This window comes from Argentina anserina, chromosome 7 (genome assembly GCF_933775445.1).
Source record: "Argentina anserina chromosome 7, drPotAnse1.1, whole genome shotgun sequence".
NCBI classification, from domain to species: domain Eukaryota; kingdom Viridiplantae; phylum Streptophyta; class Magnoliopsida; order Rosales; family Rosaceae; genus Argentina; species Argentina anserina.
Genome location: NC_065878.1, coordinates 17,217,062 through 17,236,274, shown reverse-complemented (window position 1 = coordinate 17,236,274; position 19,213 = coordinate 17,217,062). Strand labels below are relative to the sequence as shown.

Below are 19,213 nucleotides of genomic sequence, written 5' to 3'. Positions count from 1 at the left end.
GGTGATAACTCCACTGGAACAAGTGGATTCCAAAACCCTAGCCACGGTAAGAGAGTGGTGTAAAAATCACGTCACAAAGAGTACCCAAAAACAGTACCAATTTGTCGAGGGACTCGACATGGACACTCTCTTGCATCTCCTGAAAACTGCAAACTATTTGGGCATCAAGGAGTTGGGAGATCATATGCGCGAAACGATAGCGGAGAGGGCTCAAAGGAAAGCACTTGAAGAGATCGATCCAAGAATTTTCCATGCTCCAGTTTTTTAGGATGAAAACCATAACGCAGCGCTATTCTCTTTCCAAACGTTGTTTATCTTCTAGATCGATAGTAGGGTGTTATTCGCTATTCACATTTGTTCTTAGAGAGAGCACATGTCCTCATTATGAATGAAGATTTCTATAAATTGTTGTGTTCTATCATGTTTATTTGGGCTTATAATCCTTTTATTTGTATAACGTGATTGTTATGCGAAAGATATATGATACTTTAATCTTAAACATCTTTGTAACCAAACTCGAATCATCTTCTAAACAAATTGTGGCACATAAAAGGCAGAACAAGAATGTAGAAAACGAGTAAGGGTGGGTCGACTAATCCACGGCCGCTCATTGGTTGATTCCTCCACATCAGCCAGACTATGACACGCTGCGGTTTGTTAAGTAGCCGGCGCAAACATTGACTAAGCCTCACATTTTTTAATTTTTAGTTTCTTATTGACTGAATGCTTATTTAGCCAGCTGTTGTTAAGGTAATTAAGCTCAAGGTTCAAAGCTTAAAATAGGTCTGTAATTGGTAAAAGTAAAACATTACACTAGTGAATCCATCATGTCGCCAAATGCCAAGTACATTTAGGGTAATTTACCCGCGCAAACCAAGATCTTTATCAAAGGTAGTTATAGATTAGTTACACTTGGTCCACAAAACTAGTGCAAAAGTCACAAATACCCTTTCATTAATAACTGGTACTGTCGCTGTATCGACTTTAAAGACAAACCCAGAAAAACATAACCAAGTCAGACCGAAGCAGAGTACCACCAAATCCAAGGGAAGCTTCAACTCCAGTTGGACTCTGATGGTTCCTCTTACATTTTTTAATTCCAATTCTGGGTATAAAACTCCATGATCGGTTCCTCTGGTATGGAAATAGTCCTGGTTGGTGGTAAAGTGGTAGTTTCGTCAAAGAGTGGGCATAGATTTTGTCACAAGTGATCTCATATGGACAAGCTTCTTCTACTTCTCAATCGTCAACGCCAAAACCAAAAGATTAAAGAGTCATTTTTGATTCCATTACTTACCGTGAAACCCATCACTTTGATTATTCAAAGCTTAAGTCTTTGTTGCCAGAAAAAACAAAGCTTTAATCTTTTTTCACTCGGTATTGTATAAAACCCCAGAAGCCAGAACCAGCTTTTGATCTCAAAGTTGGAATCTTTCACCAAACTTCAGACCAGAACCACCATCCATGGCGTTTATTTTCACTTTCTGATTCTGCTCCTGTCTCTTTTGGCGATTCAATCCCAGTGTTTTTACTTTAATCCCTGAATATCATCATCTGGGTTGTTTTAATATCCCCTCAAACCTCGGATTTCATTCTGTGCTTGTGTAATTCTGGTCGGAATCGGAGATGGGACTGACGGAGGACCATCCGGGGAAGTTGGTGCTGAGTCAACTCGTTGACTCGGTGAAGGCGATATCCGAGTTGCCGGAGTGCAGGAACGTGTTTAGGAAGATGTATGGGAACTTTGTGAGGAGAATTAAGCTATTGAGTCCTTTGTTTGAGGAGTTGAGGGATAGTGATAGAGAGCTTGGGGAAGAAGAGGTTGAGGCGTTTGAATCTCTTGGGGAGGCTTTGCATTCGGCTCTGGTGCTCATCAAGTCTGTCAACCAAGGCAGCAAGCTTTATCAGGTAAACACTGTTTTGTTTATCAATTCTTTGTGTGTTGAGTATGGTTGTCGGGAACGTTTTCGATTGCACTTAGGAAAGTGAATTGCCCAAATGTTTCTACTGATTGAAAGATGAGTGCTTTCTATAATGATTGAGTACTTGAACACCACCATTGGTAGAGTAAATAATCGAGATGATCAGATGAACGAAGGCAAAAGAAGTATTGGAACTAACTGTATTAATTGAATGAAAAACTAGCTCTGTATACACAACAGACTAGTTGCTAAGATCATTACATCTCTCTAGGACTCGGTAAACAATAGACACCTAGTAAATTAGGACTAGGACGTATTCAATAGATAGAGTATGTATCAAAATATATGAATAAATTTGGGACTCTTTCTCGTAAGTAAAATACTTCGAATAAAATTCACCATGTTCACATCAAAGAGTGTTGATGGCCTAATTCCGTAAATAAACAAATCATCATAAGCTTCATGTTAGATTTTGTTGGATCATTTGATTCTTCAAAGGCTGCAGATATCAAGGATTTCTCATTATGTAACTGACCTTTCTGATCTTGAGGGCCTAATTCCGTGAATAAACAAATCATCATAAGCGTCATGTTATCATTAAACTAAGAGCACCCATGGAATCATGTATCAAAGCGCATCTATGTATGCTTCAAAAACTGATTATCTGATACAGAATTGTACATTCCATTAATGCTTATTTCTCTGTGATGCATACATCGGAGCTAATATAAAGGCTGAACAAGGTTTTCTTCATATCACAGGCTTTGGAAAGAGACAAGGTTATTGTGAAGTTTCACCAAATGACTGTTAATATTGAAGCAGCATTGAGTCTAATTCCTTATAAACTTTTTGATATGTCGGAGGAGGTCTGCGAACAGGTACCGTAGCTCTGCAACAGTTTCTTCTTTTATCAACTTCAGTATGATTAGTTTATGTGATTTTATAAAGTCTTAACAGCACATACTGCCCCTTAACTTTTCAGATTGAACTAGTACATGCTCAATTTAAAAGAGCAAAGGAAAGAATGGACTCACTTGACTCACAACTAGAGAGGGATTTAGTCATAGCAGTGAGAGATAAGGATCCTGATAATGCAATAATTAAAAGACTTTCGGAGAATTTGCACCTCAGAACCATCAATGATCTGAAAAGTGAGTCACTTGCTTTCCATGAATTGGTTATAGCAAGTGGTGGAGATCTAGGGGACCAGTTTGCACAGATGCAAGTTCTTTTTAAGAAGCTAAATGACTATGTGGTGACAGAAAACCCAGCAGTTGACAGCTTCGAACGTGACAAGAACACGATAAAGCACAGGTCTCCGGTTATCCCAGATGATTTCCGGTGTCCAATATCGTTAGAGTTGATGAAAGATCCTGTCATTATATCTACTGGACAGGTAAAACCTGGAAATTTATTCATAAGTCACAATTACAACTTTCTTTATTTTACTCATCGTAGTTAACTATTTAACTTACTTTTACAGACATACGAAAGATCTTGTATTCAGAAGTGGTTGGATGCTGGACATAAAACTTGTCCCAAAACACAGCAGACACTATTGCACACGGCCATTACCCCAAACTATTCTTTGAAGAGTCTAATTGCTTTGTGGTGTGAGAGCAATGGTATTGAGCTACCCAAAAAGCAAGGCAATAGAAACAAAAAACCAGGATGCAGTGTTTCGGATTGTAATCAAGCTTCTATTGATTCTTTATTAGAAAAGTTGGCAAAGGGCAGTTCAGACGAACAAAGAGCGGCTGCTGGAGAGCTCCGCTTGCTGGCAAAGAGGAATGCAGATAATAGAGTGTGTATTGCTGATGCAGGAGCCATCCCACTCCTTGTTGAGCTACTATCTTCCCCAGACCCTCGAACCCAAGAGCATGCCGTTACAGCACTCCTCAACCTTTCTATAAATGAGAGCAACAAGGGAGCTATTGTCATTGCAGGAGCTATACCTGATATAGTAGAAGTTTTGAAACATGGTAGCATGGAGGCTAGAGAAAATGCAGCGGCAACCCTTTTTAGCTTGTCTGTAGTAGATGAGAATAAGGTGCAAATTGGAGCTGCCGGGGCTATCCCAGCCCTTATAAAACTGCTATGTGAGGGGACTCCAAGAGGTAAAAAAGATGCAGCTACAGCTATATTCAATCTCTCAATCTACCAGGGAAACAAGGCCAGAGCTGTAAGGGCTGGTATTGTGACCCCGCTTATGAGGTTGCTTAAAGATGCGGGAAGTGGGATGGTAGATGAAGCTCTTGCAATCCTGGCTATTCTGGCAAGCCATCAAGAAGGGAAGGTGGCAATTGCTCAAGCTGACGCAATCCCTACTTTGGTGGAAGGTATACGTACAGGTTTACCACGCAACCGGGAGAATGCCGCCGCAGTGTTATGGTCATTGTGCACAGGAGATTTGCGGCAGTTGAAACTAGCAAGGGAACTTGGTGCAGAAGCAGCATTGCAGGAACTCTCAGAAAATGGCACTGATAGAGCCAAGAGAAAAGCAGGAAATGTTTTGGAGCTCCTTCAACGAGTTGAAGACCCTGCAGCGTCCATAAGTCTCCATAATTCATGTTCACTTCCGAGCACTATTTCAGGATGAAAGAATGTAGTTTGTCGATACACTGGGAATGCGCAGAGAAACTATTGTCCTACTTGGTAGTACCATACCATATAAAATGTGACTTGATTGGCGGTGATGTAAAAAGGGGTGCGTATAAGATTCAAATGATTTGAATGCTCACGTACAAGGTGTGTAACGTAATCTCTAAATCACATCACATTGATCAAATTCCTATACACAATGGGGAATTATATATAAGTAGTTTGTTCACACCCGAATGAATCCTTGTGAAACAAACAAAATTGCGCTACTAAAACAATGAGGAAACAGACAGAAAAGATAATTGATCTCAGAACACCAAAAATTTGCGTAATTCGTTATGTATTCAATCACGCCAACAAGCTTATATTTCCATTTCTATTAGGTAGAAGACGTCAAAAATTTACACGTCATCTATCTTCCCCACAAAAGTTTCCGTCAAGCTATGGCCACTGACTATTTTTGTTGTCCCAACTATCAAATCATACGCCATCCCCTCCTACAAGACCCAAAATAACGTATATCAAGATGACAAGAAAACAAAAATTGAGTCAAATATATTAGCGTGGATTCTCAGACAAGAAGGCCCAAATTAATGAACAAGATAGAACGTTCAGTTCCTCACATCTATGCACCAAAGTGTGTGAACAAATGAATTATCATAATTGCTTATCTGCGTAACCATTATGATTACCTGAGAACTGAGAAACCGAAGGGCAGAAATTTCAGCAAATGTTACACCTCCGACGAAGACAACAAGTACAAGGGAGCGCCTCCCATCAGCAATCCTGGGTTATAATAATGCATGTGAAATTGAAGTATGAAATACTAGTAACACAAGTAATACAAAACTTCACAGTAAATACTTTCGTAAAAGCAATGCAGATAGAGGAATTCACGCTGATTTTTGGACAACAAATTACAGAAAATATCTCTATCACAAATAAGACATTCGTATGGTTACTTGATATCAATGCAGCTGCAAATGGCTTCCTATGAAATCCAAACTACAAAAGCTTCAGAATCTGAACCAGGTAGTCATGTGAAACCATCGAGAACAAGAACTCACTGGATCTCAACAAATACAGACATTCCAGAATCTTATATTTGACCAAAAAGAAATATATACTAGGATGGTGCATACTTGTCTACATTGTTTGCCGCCCCCTGCAAAGTGTCAAATGAGGCACTGCTTGAGAATCGACCCTGTAAAGTATAAAATAGAGACCTCAATATGTAAATAAAACACAGGTACACAGAAAAAGAAAGTAATGGTAAGCAACACATACAAACAAAGAAAAAAAGAAGAAAAACAAGAGAGAACTGAACTAACTCTCTTTGTTTCTGAATGTGGTCCGGGTAACAGCTTCAGAATTTCTTCAATAGGTCGCCTAAACCATACAAAATAAAATTTTCATGTTAGAACGAAAAACCACATTCATATGGAGCAAAGCTACAAAGCTGATGCACTGTAAGAAGATAGGGAAAACACATGAATTAAGTCTTAAGCTGAGTATGGCCACCGGACAATAACTACATGCTCAGCAGAGACTCTCCTATCTGTGCAAGACTTCTTTATGCAGTAAGTTGTTATACTCATCTAAATTTAAAACCTACGGCGAAAACTTAACAAAAAGTCGAGTTTCTACCAAGTGAAAGCCCAAGATCATATCACATCAACAATGCCAACGGTCAACTGAAAGCCTATGGTGTCAAGAAATTATTGGTGTAATAAAGTTAAGCATGTATAATTGGAAACTCTGCTTAAAAATAGATTCTTCTAGCTGATTTAGTTCTGACTAAATGGACTACATTATCACAACTTCAGAGCATATTGAAATATGAGGTTTAACTTGCTCACTTTGCACGGATACATACCTAAAGTTTAGACTCATCACAATCAACAGTTTAATCTAGGGGTGGGAGTTGGTACCGAAAAAATGGTACCGAAACCGACCGTCCCGTACCGAATACCGACGGGTCGGGACGAATCGGTAAAATTCTCCGTCCCGTACTGAACCTAATACCGAAATTTTATAAACGGTACGGTTCGGTATATGTATAATTCGTACCGAATGTATAAAATATATTAAATATATGCATTTTCAATATTCTTTTTAGTTTGTTAGGTCTACATTGTACTTTTAAACACTTAGAATGTTAATTTACATTACCTAATAGTTATAAATAGATAGAAATACATGTAAAAATGTACAATTTTACCGAACCGAACCCATCCCGAATCGATATGTACGGGTTCGGTTCGGTATTAAGTTTCAAATTTACGATCCCGAACCGAAACTGAAACCGAACAAATTATCGGTATCGGTATCGGTATCGGGCAAATCCCGAACCGAACCGTACCGGTCCCAGCCCTAGTTTAATCTTATATCCGACCTAGTTCTGACGAAATGCACTCCATTATCAGAACTTTGAGCATACTAAATGAGGTTTAACTTATCACTTTGCATTGATATATACCTAAACGTTATACTCAATACAATCAACTTGCTTAGATATGCAACATAATTGGTCCCTTTTACAAAATTAAATCAGACAAAAACTAAGGGATTGATATAAATAACTTAACCATCTTCTGTAGTTTCTCAAGAAAGAGACTAATATAAATAGCAAAGAGTTCACAATAATGAGAAGTAGTGGAGGTAAAATAATGAACAAGCCAAACTCCTTTGCTGTAAATTTTATCAATCAAAGGGATTAGGCTCACCATCCAGAACGAACAGCATGCTGGACGAGGCGAATGCTAAGAGGTGCATATCCAGAAAAGGCATAGGCGATGTCATTGGGGCTGTAAGAAGTTCGTCGAGGAAGGATAGTAAAGTCCAATAAATTAGTAAGCAATTACTTTGATAGGGTGGAACAATAAGTTAAAGAAAAAAAAGTTCAATGAAAAGAATGAAGAGCCAATGTAGATTGACTTTTGAGGTTTCAATAACATACCTAAACTAAATGACAAATTGGTCATTTTTCTGAAGCTAAGAATATAGGACAACCAAAAACCCTATATTGTGGACTACTAGTCTACTACCATATATAAGACAATAGGTCCAGACTTATAACTCATCTGACCATATGATACCATCCAAAAAGACTCAGGAAAGCATTAACATGAATAAAAAGTAGGTTCAAAGAACACAATACTTTGCAGTGTCAGTGTCTTCAACAACGAGTTGCAATGCACGCTTAACTGTCAGCCAGTTGCTTTTTGTCTCCTGCAGAATTCAGATGATCTATAATAGATCCGACGTACCCTTTTGTGTTCACCAGTGACTAACTTATTCAAGTAAACTACTGGTGCTTGTGTAAGGGTAAAACAAAACAAACCTGCTTTTTGAACAATCCAGCTTTCTCAAGATTTTTCAATGTAACCATATGCTCAAATCCATAACTATGGAGTAGTTCCCTCCTAAACCAACACAAAAAGAATTTAATATCAAACATATAAAATCAAGGAATCAGTTTGGAATAAACAGGAATTTAATACAATAAGCGCAGTTCTTGCCTCAAATAGTCAAAAGTCTTCTTAGGCAACCCAGAATTTGTGATGGAAAATAAGATGAGAAGACGTAGGACAGTTACAAGTGGCTCCTGCTTATGGATCAGTTCTTCAATGTATTCTAAACATCTGCATATATCAAATTTACAGTTTCATGTGTGTAAGTTAATTTAAGGGACTGAAGTAATACATACAAGAAAGAAATATTATTAGTTTTAATAGATACTCTAAAGCAAACCTACGAAGGGCATTGCTAAGGATATACAATCAATTCATAATTACAAGCTGCTGAAACCTATTTATTGAGTTTCAAGTAAGGTATAACTTATATGTTGCACAATTACACACGACTCCTAAGAATTCAATTAGTTTCAAGTAAGGTACATTCTCTATTAATATGACTATGTGTTGCTCAGGAGATGTTCAGTTTTATTTTCAATAATCAAGTTTGAAGTATGTTCATTTAGATATAATAAGCAGGAAATTGAAAGTTATTCCTTATACTGGAACCTAACATGTTACCGGTCAGTACTTATAAGTACATGTTCTATCCTCCTAGTCTTTGAACACATTTAAAAATTGAAGTGAGAAGTATAATGACCAAAATATAGCTTACATGTCAAAACTTTGAGCCTCAATAATTGTATGTTCCATGTCAAGTTGTCCAAGGAAAGAAGACTTGGATGTGATGGTTGTCAGATGCTGAGCAAGATTTATGTGCCTCTAAAGCAAAAAATTCCAGCAATCAGAAAATTATAACTCCCTGGATGAACTCCTAAAAAGAAATATAACTTACGGTCATTTCTGGCAATGAGTTCAGCTTTTTGACAAAATCCTTCAATTCAGAAACTGTCTGGTTCTATATAATCACATAACACTTCCATTAGAATGGCTTTCTTAGGGGAATAATATCAGGCTAATGAACAGAAAACTAAGTTGACACTGATATCTCATGAGGGAAAAATGGTAGCATTCACTTACATTTGAAGTCACATCAGTGTAGTCTTGTTTCATTGATGTTGCTTTTTGACGTAGAATCTACAATCATACTGAAGGTAGCAACTAAGAAGTTGAAAAAAATGTAAGAAAATAATGCTTCTTTTTTTAAAGCACAAGTTTGGAGGAAGAGAAAAGCATACAAACAAAGATAATGAGATATACAACTGTTTAAATAGTGAATATAGATCAACCTGGACAACAACTTCGAAGTTGAGATCTCGTGTCTCTTTAAATAGCTTGTCGCTGTAATAAAAAAACATAACAATAGCTCAATAAGTGAACAGGTAAACTATGGACAATGAAACACGGAAATCATTGAAAGATTACAATTCATGTTGAAATTTTAGGATGGTGCATGTATTTGGCTTTGAGCCAATTAATTATGAAAGTACTAAAATGAGAGTTTAAAGTTAGTGAATCACCTTGAATTAAGTGGAACTTTCATCTTTTTTCCTTCTTTTTGACCTCCCATGATGGATGCTTCAACTTCTACAGAACCATTTTTGATATGCAAATACTGTAGTGAAACTATTAGGGATAGCTTACAACTGACTCTGACTACTGAAAACAAGTATTGTCCCTTATTTTCAATATAACAAAGAAAATTTTTCTCATCAAATTTTTTAGCAATTTACATACAAATAAGTTATCAGCTTGCAGTGCTTAAAGTTCAGTTGATTACAAGAAATAAAAAAATAATCATCCTGATAACTTCAGTTGTTCTAAAGACTTGCATTTGTTTTCCTTATTTTTGACTGTGCCAATTGAACTATATATGTTGAAAAGCCAGATGACTAAAAACCGTTGCATACACTTGCTATACCTACTGTACCATGCTGTTTTTACATGTCATGTGTTCCACTGCATAAAATGTTCAATGTATAATTGCCTACCTCATCCAGAAGCCCCTCATATGTTAACTGAGTACACATGGGAGTAACCATATCCACCTACATCCAACAAATAGTTCAATACAAAGAAAAGCCACACAGGGTATGATTGCACAATGAAAAACATTTAAAGATTCCATCATAACCTTAATTGCGTCCCTTAGTGGCAATTAGATAGATAGATAGATAGATAGATAGAGAGATAGGGTATGATTGCACAATGAAAAACATTTAAAGATTCCATCATAACCTTAATTGCGTCCTTTAGTGGCAATTAGATAGATAGATAGAGAGAGAGAGAGAGAGAGAGAGAGAGAGAGAGATTTACCTCCCGATCTAGAAGGATGACTGTATTTATCTCTGGAACAACCACCTGAAGTGACAAACAGTAGATAAGTGGAAAGCTTCAAACTTTAGCTTTACATAATGTGTAATTTACATATCTCATCTCTTAGCACAAGATTTTGTTACATATTTAATTTATAATATAACGAGTGCTCAAAGTCATGCTTAATTACATCTGGTGAGTTAACTGGTTCCTCTGCTTGCATGCGGTTTAGAATGTCAGCAACACGTACTGATGCTCTTCCTTTTGCCCTCACGTTTGGTATCACCCCGAAAGAAAACTGCAGACCAATATACAACCATGAACTTTTAGCTACAACAAGAATGTATTATAAATATGAGGGTTTGACGTTGTTTTACAAGTTTGTATGTCATGTGAGGCTACATCTGAACATGATTCAAATGAACCACATACAGACTCCTACAGAAGTATATACTGAAGATAATATAGCAATGAAGATAGTGTAATGTGATTTCTACAACCTCGAGCTTGTGGATGGCTTTTGCTATATGCCAAAGTGAGCTTGTATCACCATCAACTAGGTACTCCTACATGAAAACATCAAGGGCATGTAAATACATAAACCAACTTACCAACATAGCACCAGAAATCCGAACATCTGAATCTCAATTATTAGTAACAAAACATATCCCATATACAAATTAGACTTTTCCCTAATACCTTATTTGAGAGATCAAGTTCAAATGACAGAACATCCTCGTCCAACGGAACAGTGTATAGCTGGTACTCCCCTATAGTCAGCAAGTTATGGACTTTTTCTTCCTCGAGGATCTGAAGAATCAAAGTGACAGTTGCATCATCAGACATTAGAATCCAAACACAGTACTTCCATCGAACTCCAAGCTTATGCTGGTTTACTTTATTCATAATAGCCAGGGCATGCACTCACCTTCTCACAAGCAACCGACCGGCGAGGGGCAAAGTAAAGAAAGTACTCTCTCTGCAATCCTTTTGAAATATCATTGTGAATATGCGAGCTAATGTATTTCATCAAACCGAGCTGCGAGCGGACAAGGTAAACCACTTTGGAACAGTCTGTTTGGACAGTCTCAGCCGAAAGATGCCGCAGTTCAACACCTTGCTCCTGCTCACAAGTATCAGTAAAAGCAATCACTCTTATTTCTCCGAAATTCTAAAGATTTTCCTACACTACATCTCTGCTCACATTAGCTTAACCTATACAATTCGGCTACCGACACGCATAATCACAACTCAAAACGCAAGTTCATCATCGAATTCTGGCTCAAGCAGCATGTAAAACACATCACAGCCTCGAAAATTCTCAATCGAAAAACGAAATAGCGTAATCGAATTAGAAACGAAGGAGCGTAATTACTTTGAGAATTGCAGTCTGGATGATCAACGAGATTGAGCCGCTGAGCTTCGGATCGATCACCAAGCACTTCTTGCCTCGAATCTACAGATTTCCATGAACAAAAAATCATAAACAGAGAGAGAGAGAGAGAGAGAGAGAGAATAACTTGAATTTGAAAACGGAATTGAATTGATAGACAAGGAGGCGAAGCTGGCTCACATTCTTGAGGAGGTTCACGAGTTCCTTCTGAGACTGTTCCCTAATAGAATCAAAACACGAAGATTCGTAAGAGAAATTTTTGATGCGGGGTACGAATTTGAGGTGGTGTAGAGTTGCGGATACCTGAGATGAGTGAGATTGAGAGGAGCATTGTCCAAATTGGGAATCTGAGCCATCGGAGAAATTGATTCTCTCAGTCACAGTAATCGCAGTTGTATTTTCTTTCCTGGAATCGGTTATGCCTCCGTTTTATAAGAGCGGGTCGGGTCGGGTCGGGTATGTGCTCTTCCACCGCTCTGGCGCTCACTCTTGTTCATTATTTTTATTTTTTTTATTTTTTTTATTGAGAAGAAATAAGAGTAAAGGAGGGTGGCCACTGACCAGTAGTCCAGTATTTACCTCGTACTGTTTTACTTACTAAGTAACTTTGAGGCTTTGAGTCCTTTGTCAGGTATGGTATTCAACACGCCTAGTTTTGCCTAGCGCCCACCTAGAACTTCTAATCACCCGCCTAGTGACCGCCCAGCCCGTCTAACGACCACCTAAAACGCTTAACACCCGCCTAGGGCTTGTAGTGACCACCTAGTGTCCTAGTCCCCACCTACGGCTTTTAATTACACGCCTAGGGCACAACCATGACTAGTTTGAAGTGATGCAAGTGCACTTTAAGAATTTAAATGATTATGTGGTGAAAGTTGACAATTTTGAATGTGACAACAAGGGCACGGTTAAGTATATGTCTATTGTTATTCCAAATGATTTATGGTGTCCGATATGGCGATATCTTTAAAGTTGATGAAAGATGTTGCAATTCTAATTTTTAAACAAGTACAACTTGGAAATTCATTCATAAATCACAAGTGCATCATTTTTTTTACTTACCCTATAAAACTTTAAAGTTAAATGTTGTTTTGTGTTTGGGGAGGGTCTTAATGGTTCCTGTGAAAGTGCTCGAAATGATGGATGACCCGGGTGGTTACTCACTCTAATGTCTCTTTTCCAAAAACTCCCTATGCATATGTTATGGGTGTTAAATCCGAGGGACCTAATCGTAGCTTTGTATTCCTATGTGTTAGCTCAGTGAGACCTGCGCACAACACAAATTAAAGTCAAAGGCCAGCGGTGTGTCGGTTTTTGACCCTCCGAAGTTTAAGTTAGAATCTGGTGCGGGATAAGCTTGAGAGTTAAGAACTTAGAAATAAGTTATCTCTTTCAGGTCGTTTATGCAACCTATTTATAGGTGCATTGAGAAAATGTGTCTGACTCTTCTTTCAATGTGGGAGTGCACGCCAACACATAGCGCTTGTCATTTAAGTAGGTCAATGTGAAATGGTGATACCCATGCATGCAGTGAGGTTGCCGGGCCGGATTGCTCACCAGCTGGGCTTGTTAGGGTTCCAGCCACGAATTTAGCGGTCGGAATATGAGGAGATTAAGCCGGAGATCACCATATTCATGGGTGGTATTAACAACGTATGACGATTTCCAAGTTTTCTTGCCGAACATGTGATTGGTATGGTTTTCTAGTTCTCTGGATTCCATACTATGGTTTTCCAACTTAGAAATTCCTTGTTGTTCAGGACTTGCTTTGATTATAGAGTTTTACAAGTTCATTTTGTCCGTGCATGCAAGAGCGTTTTACGTTGTATTCGACATTTACTATCAATATATAGACCGACGTCTTTCTTCCTTTCAAGAAAAGTTCTTCCCACATTTTATATTTGAGTCTTGACTCCTCGAGTCATCTCAGAACTCTCTTCCCGTGTTTCGTGAAGACTTTCTGATCTTCTTTCCAGCCACCACGTCTGTCATGCAGTTGTGAACTTGTGATCAAATCACACCACCACTGCAATACTCGGATTAACGCCGCCGAGTAAAAAAGGACAAAAGTGTCGCCCTTTGACCAGCAACAAGCCAACAACCCACAGAACCAGGACACGTCACTTAGTGAGAGGTAACCAACTTAGCGGCATCCAAATCCCCGTCATACCGATTCCCAACGCAACCTTCTTCCTTTTTACTCTCTCTCTCTCTCTTCTCTGTAAATTCATGGCCACCGCCACGCGCCTACGGCGTCTGGGAGCCGCGGCGGCGATCGCAACCGCGGCCAGCGGCGTCCTCCTCATCCAACCGTCCTCCACCGCCGCCGACCGCGGCAGTGGAACCTCTGTCGCGGAGGTTCGGCAGAGGATCAGCGACCGGAACGCCTCTGTTCCGCCGCGGTCCGCGCAGGAGTCGGCTCTGATCGCCGCCGGCCCCGGCAACCCGCTCGACATTCTCGTCATCGGCGGCGGTGCCACTGGTAGTGGCGTCGCGCTTGATGCTGCTACTAGAGGCCTCAGAATTGGTCTCGTTGAGAGGGAGGACTTCGCCTCCGGAACTTCGTCTCGGTCCACCAAGCTTCTTCATGGAGGTAAGCAACTGTAATGTTCAATTATACATGTAGTTGTAGTGTTAGACTTGTATGTATGTATGTATGTATATATATAGAGTGGCTTCGATTTTTAATTTGGTTATGCTAATTATATTAGGTGTTCGCTATTTGGAGAAAGCTGTGTTTAATCTAGACTATGGCCAGCTGAAGTTAGTGTTCCATGCGCTTGAGGAGCGTAAACAGGTTATTGATAATGCGCCACACCTGTGCCATGCTCTGCCGTGCATGACACCGTGTTTTGGGTGGTTCGACGTTGTGTATTACTGGGCGGGGTTGAAAATGTACGATTTAGTGGCAGGGTTCCGGCTGCTACATGTGTCGAGATATTACTCTGCACAGGAGTCTGTAGAGCTGTTTCCTACATTGTTGAGGAACGGTCCAGATAAGAGCTTGAAGGGCACTGTGGTGTATTATGATGGCCAGATGAATGATTCGCGTCTCAATGTTGGATTGGCGTGCACTGCTGCTATAGCTGGTGCCGCGGTGCTTAATCATGCGGAAGTGATTGGTTTTCTAAAGGATAAGGATACCAATCGGACAATTGGTGCGAGAATCCGGGACAACTTAACAGGTACAATCTGCTCACACTTTCAGAAGTGACATATTAAGTGATTATCTTAAATCACAATATATAATGTCGCAATGTGAAATCATACTGGTTAAAGCGATAGTAAACAGCTACTTATGTCAATTTTGAAATACGAGTAAAATTTGGGTAATAAGTTGCTAAGATCACAGTTAGCATCACATGTTTCTGCAATTTTTTTAATATTCTTTGTTTCGTATATGTTTTCTGTCAAACAAGAGAGCCTTTTATCCAGATAAAAATTTTCAGGGATTAATCTTTTGTCAACGATAGACACAGCTATGATTTGTAATTGATGATTTAATAGTTCTTTCGAATTTTGTCATTTACTGTATTTCTCAACTAATCAGGCGAAGAGTTCGAAACATATGCAAAAGTTGTTGTCAATGCTGCTGGACCATTTTGTGATTCCGTAAGGAAGTTAACTGATAAAAATGTAAAACCTATGATATGCCCGAGCAGTGGTGTGCACATTATACTTCCTGACTATTATTCTCCTGAGGGTATGGGATTGATCGTTCCTAAAACAAAAGATGGACGTGTTGTCTTCATGCTGCCATGGTTGGGACGGACAGTTGCTGGCACCACAGATTCCAACACAGAGATTACTCTTCTTCCTGAACCACATGAGGATGAGATTCAATTCATACTGGATGCCATTTCTGATTACCTTAATGTCAAGGTATGTGGTTCTTAAGTTTTAGTATGTCCTGTCTAGTGTCTACTTGTGCAGGTTATCTACATACATTGCTAATACGAGTTTAAATATTGTGTGTAAATGTAATTGCAATTCAACCCAATTTTTTTATAGTATGTTCATTCTGGCTGCTAGAACTTTTGCACTCGCCACTTTATGACCAAGTAGTATTTTCATGCAATTCCTTTTTCATCTTTCTTATATGGTTGTTTGAGAGAAGGCATAAGCAACTAAGCATCTGTCATCTTTGATTGATCAGACTCTCTCAAGTCATCTTTCTTAGATGGTTGTTTGACAGAAGGCGTAAGCAAATAAGCATTTTTCATCTCTGGTTGATCATACTCTCTCAAGGAGATAAAGAACTGGGGCCTTTGCTTTAACTTGAATGCCAGAAGCAGATATCTGGGCCTTTTAGGGGTTTTATTGTTATAAATGGTACACAATGGCTTCACCAGTCATTAACAAGCTATTGATTATTGATGAATGCAGTCAATAACAAGTACTTCTCTGTCATATTGAATCTGAGTTGTCTCAATAATTGATATCTGAATCCAAGCATTTGGAAGACAATAAGCGTCTTTCTTTTCCTTATCTATTTGTAGGAACTAATGTATTGCTGGGAAATTATAGGTACGACGTACTGATGTTCTCTCTGCCTGGAGTGGCATTCGCCCATTGGCAACAGATCCATCTGCTAAAAACACTGAAAGTATCTCTAGAGATCATGTTGTATGTGAAGATTATCCTGGACTTGTCACAATTACCGGTGGGAAGTGGACTACTTACCGTGGGTAAGCTACTAAGCTTATTGGGTTAATGAGCTAAACTTAGATTAATAAGCTGAATAGTTAGATTTTCCTTCTTGCTTAGATTATGCAGTTATAGCGGTTTGTTTCCATTTCAGTTTAGGCAACAGTTTATTCTTTAATTGTGCAGATAGAATTATTTGCTCCTCCTTTTTTCTTCCTGCTGCATACTAAACAATTAAATTAAGATTACAATCTACGACTTGTAATTCCCTTTATGTGCATTTCTATTATTATGTGCATTCCTATCTTTCTGACAAAAATAATAAAACCGTAAATGTTGCTGACTAGAAATTTTCAGCATGGCAGAAGATGCAGTTAATGCAGCCATCAAGTCTGGAAAGCTGACCCCGGAAAATGGATGTGTAACCCCAAACCTACATATTGTTGGTGGAGATGGATGGGACCCTGCATCTTTCACAGTTATTGCTCAACAATACATGCGAATGAAGAAGAGTCATGGTAAAGTTGTTCCTGGAGTAATGGACACTGCAGCAGCAAAGCATCTGTCCCATGCCTATGGTACTCTTGCTGAACGGGTTGCTGCCATTGCTCAGGTTGGACTCTTTTCTCCTCCAAGCTCACTTGCAGTCAAATTTATCATAATATACTGCTGGGATCAATCTTCATAGTAGTCATTATAGTGTTTATTAATCATGTGCTTTGAGTTTGAGGCTGGTATTAATTTATTAATCTTTGAAATGTAGAATGAAAACTTGGGGAAACGACTTGCCCATGGGTACCCTTATCTAGAGGCCGAAGTTGCTTACTGTGCACGAAATGAGTACTGTGAGTCGGCCATTGATTTCATTGCTCGGAGATCTCGGCTTGCTTTCCTTGATACTGATGCAGCAGGCAGGGCATTGCCTCGCGTAATTGAAATATTGGCAACGGAACACAAATGGGACAATTCAAGACAGAAGTGTGAGTTAGAGATGGCCCGTAAATTCTTGGAGACGTTCAAATCTTCAAAAAATGCTCAGTTCCATGATGGGAAACACAATGAGTAGTAGTAAGGTAGATTGACCAGAGGTCAGACAAGTAAATATCTCTTGATTCCAGTCAGCAAATTGACTTGTCTCTGCTTTTAGGTTTGTGAATTCAATTTTTGCGGATACGTCAGAGAGCAATTCGCCGGCTAATTCTGGCGCAATGAAGTAGGGCCTATAATTTGCCTCTTTCTCCCCATTTCTTGAAGTTACTCGGCAATCAGAATAGTCTGTATGCCACACAGAATTTGGTGATAGTTTACAAATAGTTTCAAAATTTACTTTGCTTAAAATAGAGGCCTACTGTCACCGGCCACAATAATTTGTTATATAATATCATCTCTCTTCCAGAGTTGGTGTTAGTGTTACCAATTGATTCCAATAAGGTGTACTATGATTATAATGTTGGGAAAGAAAGGAAAAGAAATCCCAAATTATTTGAGTCTTTCAGTTATGGTGTGTAACTTGGGTGAACCAGAAGGATCAAATAAAGTGGTTTCTTTAGTTATCGAATCTGATATGTTTTGACTTTTGAAGATGAACCCATTACCCATAAACGCTACTGTACTTGATATACCAAATTATCACATGAGCTGTTCTTCCTCAGGACTTATGTACTGTAGCACCATCTCATGATTCTCATCCATATCGCCATTTATTTACGTACTTTTATGTAATTATGTTTGATTCTAGGATCACGACTCAGTACAAATTCTAGTGGTGGGTTTTTACCTTCGATCTTCCAAAAGATCGGAACAGTCTTCTGGGGTGGCCCGTGGTACAACCAGAAAGCTCCGATGGATATACAGGAATATGATGGGTTGGCTTCTCCTCAGTCCATCCATATGGACGTTCTTTATTTTTGGATCATCCTGCAAGGCATCCCACCGGCGCTAGAACTGCTCAGGTATATCAAAAATGTAGCATCGGTGGTTGGTACCTTTATCAGACTTGATGGTGATCGGTTGGAGCAATTCAAACAGGTCCGAGTTAGGGTTTCTCGTGCCCTTAATCGACCTTTCTATCTGAAGAAAACCCTCAAGATCATTGAAGGGGTTGTGGAGGAAATTCATTTTCACTTTGAGCATCTCATAGGGGTCTGCCCTAAGTGCAACTTAATATGGCATGACGATGCGGTTTGTTTCAAGTGGGGCTGTGCAACGTCGGCTCCTGCTTTGTCCACTCTAGAACCTCTCTGGCCTCTATGCCGGTAATTAGGCTGCAAGGAGGTACCTTTCATTTTGGGGTACTAGTTGTGAGTGGAGGGTGGTAGGTGAATGAAGAAATAGTGGAGCGAATCACGGGATAGTGGAGTGATTAGTTAATAGTGTGAATTAATCTATATATATCATTGTAATCTGTATATGCAAATCATCAATTCAAAGAGTAAGATCAGTATCTTACCACTTGGTATCAGAGCCTCCTGCTCTGTTTTTTCATTTTTCTTTTTCCGGCAGGTCAACCTCCAGCGCCTCTCCACTGCTTCTGCTTGGCCGCTCTGCACTCGTACTCGCCGCTCGACGTCGCCATCGATCTTTCCCGGAGCTAATCGCCCGCTGTCCCTCCGAAGTCGCTCCGCCGCTGCTCCTCATCAACCCGCAGTCACCGCTGCTCCTCCGGTCGTGCTCTCTCAGTTTCCTTACGCCCTCTCTTCCCGGAGCTGCCTCTCCTCGGTGCTCTCGACAATCCGCCGTTGTTCACCTGAGCCAAGCCTTTCCGACGCAGCTCGACCCGACTCGACCCGACGTTGTCCTCGCCGCTCCTGCTCTCTCCGCCGCTCCTGCTCTCTCCGCCGCTCCTACTGTCTCTCCCCGCCCCGACGTCGCTCGCCCGCTCCTCAGTTGCCGCTGCTGTCTCCCCACCCCGATGTCAC

The 19,213-nt window shown here is 39.6% G+C and overlaps 3 protein-coding genes across 3 annotated transcripts; 2 read left to right on the top strand and 1 right to left on the bottom strand.

Moving 5' to 3' along the window:
- Nucleotides 1–1,052: 1,052 nt before the first annotated feature.
- On the top strand, nt 1,053–4,650 carry LOC126801473 (U-box domain-containing protein 14). The gene is made up of 4 exons (XM_050528834.1): nt 1,053–1,908; nt 2,684–2,800; nt 2,905–3,318; nt 3,406–4,650. Exons 1-4 carry the CDS (start codon nt 1,627–1,629, stop codon nt 4,519–4,521), a joined length of 1,929 nt encoding a protein of 642 aa, XP_050384791.1. The 5' UTR covers nt 1,053–1,626; the 3' UTR covers nt 4,522–4,650.
- Nucleotides 4,651–4,716: 66 nt separating this feature from the next.
- Nucleotides 4,717–12,113, bottom strand: LOC126801474 (vacuolar protein-sorting-associated protein 33 homolog). The gene is made up of 22 exons (XM_050528835.1): nt 11,952–12,113; nt 11,829–11,868; nt 11,631–11,711; nt 11,184–11,378; nt 10,955–11,065; nt 10,756–10,821; nt 10,446–10,553; nt 10,256–10,300; nt 9,931–9,987; nt 9,460–9,554; nt 9,229–9,280; nt 9,020–9,076; nt 8,835–8,897; nt 8,655–8,761; nt 8,045–8,167; nt 7,867–7,948; nt 7,684–7,754; nt 7,250–7,330; nt 5,855–5,912; nt 5,666–5,727; nt 5,216–5,309; nt 4,717–5,020 (listed from the first exon to the last, which is right to left on the bottom strand). Exons 1-22 carry the CDS (start codon nt 12,002–12,004, stop codon nt 4,925–4,927), a joined length of 1,797 nt encoding a protein of 598 aa, XP_050384792.1. The 5' UTR covers nt 12,005–12,113; the 3' UTR covers nt 4,717–4,924.
- Nucleotides 12,114–13,556: 1,443 nt separating this feature from the next.
- LOC126802051 (glycerol-3-phosphate dehydrogenase SDP6, mitochondrial) lies at nt 13,557–17,847 on the top strand. The gene is made up of 7 exons (XM_050529582.1): nt 13,557–14,241; nt 14,360–14,833; nt 15,199–15,530; nt 16,176–16,336; nt 16,653–16,908; nt 17,059–17,368; nt 17,443–17,847. Exons 1-6 carry the CDS (start codon nt 13,878–13,880, stop codon nt 17,359–17,361), a joined length of 1,890 nt encoding a protein of 629 aa, XP_050385539.1. The 5' UTR covers nt 13,557–13,877; the 3' UTR covers nt 17,362–17,368; nt 17,443–17,847.
- The last annotated feature ends 1,366 nt before the right edge of the window (nt 17,848–19,213 follow it).

What these genes read in the sequence shown, in the direction of transcription:
- LOC126801473 (XM_050528834.1), top strand. Translation starts at nt 1,627, where the DNA reads ATGGGACTGACGGAGGACCATCCGGGGAAGTTGGTGCTGAGTCAACTC. An exon ending in AAGGCAGCAAGCTTTATCAG is followed by an intron (nt 1,909 to 2,683) that starts GTAAACACTGTT and finishes TTCATATCACAG; the next exon opens with GCTTTGGAAAGAGACAAGGT. An exon ending in CGGAGGAGGTCTGCGAACAG is followed by an intron (nt 2,801 to 2,904) that starts GTACCGTAGCTC and finishes TTAACTTTTCAG; the next exon opens with ATTGAACTAGTACATGCTCA.
- LOC126801474 (XM_050528835.1), bottom strand. Translation starts at nt 12,004, where the DNA reads ATGGCTCAGATTCCCAATTTGGACAATGCTCCTCTCAATCTCACTCAT. An exon ending in TCATCCTTCTAGATCGGGAG is followed by an intron (nt 9,988 to 10,255) that starts GTAAATCTCTCT and finishes TGTTGGATGTAG; the next exon opens with GTGGATATGGTTACTCCCAT. An exon ending in ACACTGATGTGACTTCAAAT is followed by an intron (nt 8,898 to 9,019) that starts GTAAGTGAATGC and finishes GTGATTATATAG; the next exon opens with AACCAGACAGTTTCTGAATT.
- LOC126802051 (XM_050529582.1), top strand. Translation starts at nt 13,878, where the DNA reads ATGGCCACCGCCACGCGCCTACGGCGTCTGGGAGCCGCGGCGGCGATC. An exon ending in AATCCGGGACAACTTAACAG is followed by an intron (nt 14,834 to 15,198) that starts GTACAATCTGCT and finishes TCAACTAATCAG; the next exon opens with GCGAAGAGTTCGAAACATAT. An exon ending in AAGTGGACTACTTACCGTGG is followed by an intron (nt 16,337 to 16,652) that starts GTAAGCTACTAA and finishes AGAAATTTTCAG; the next exon opens with CATGGCAGAAGATGCAGTTA.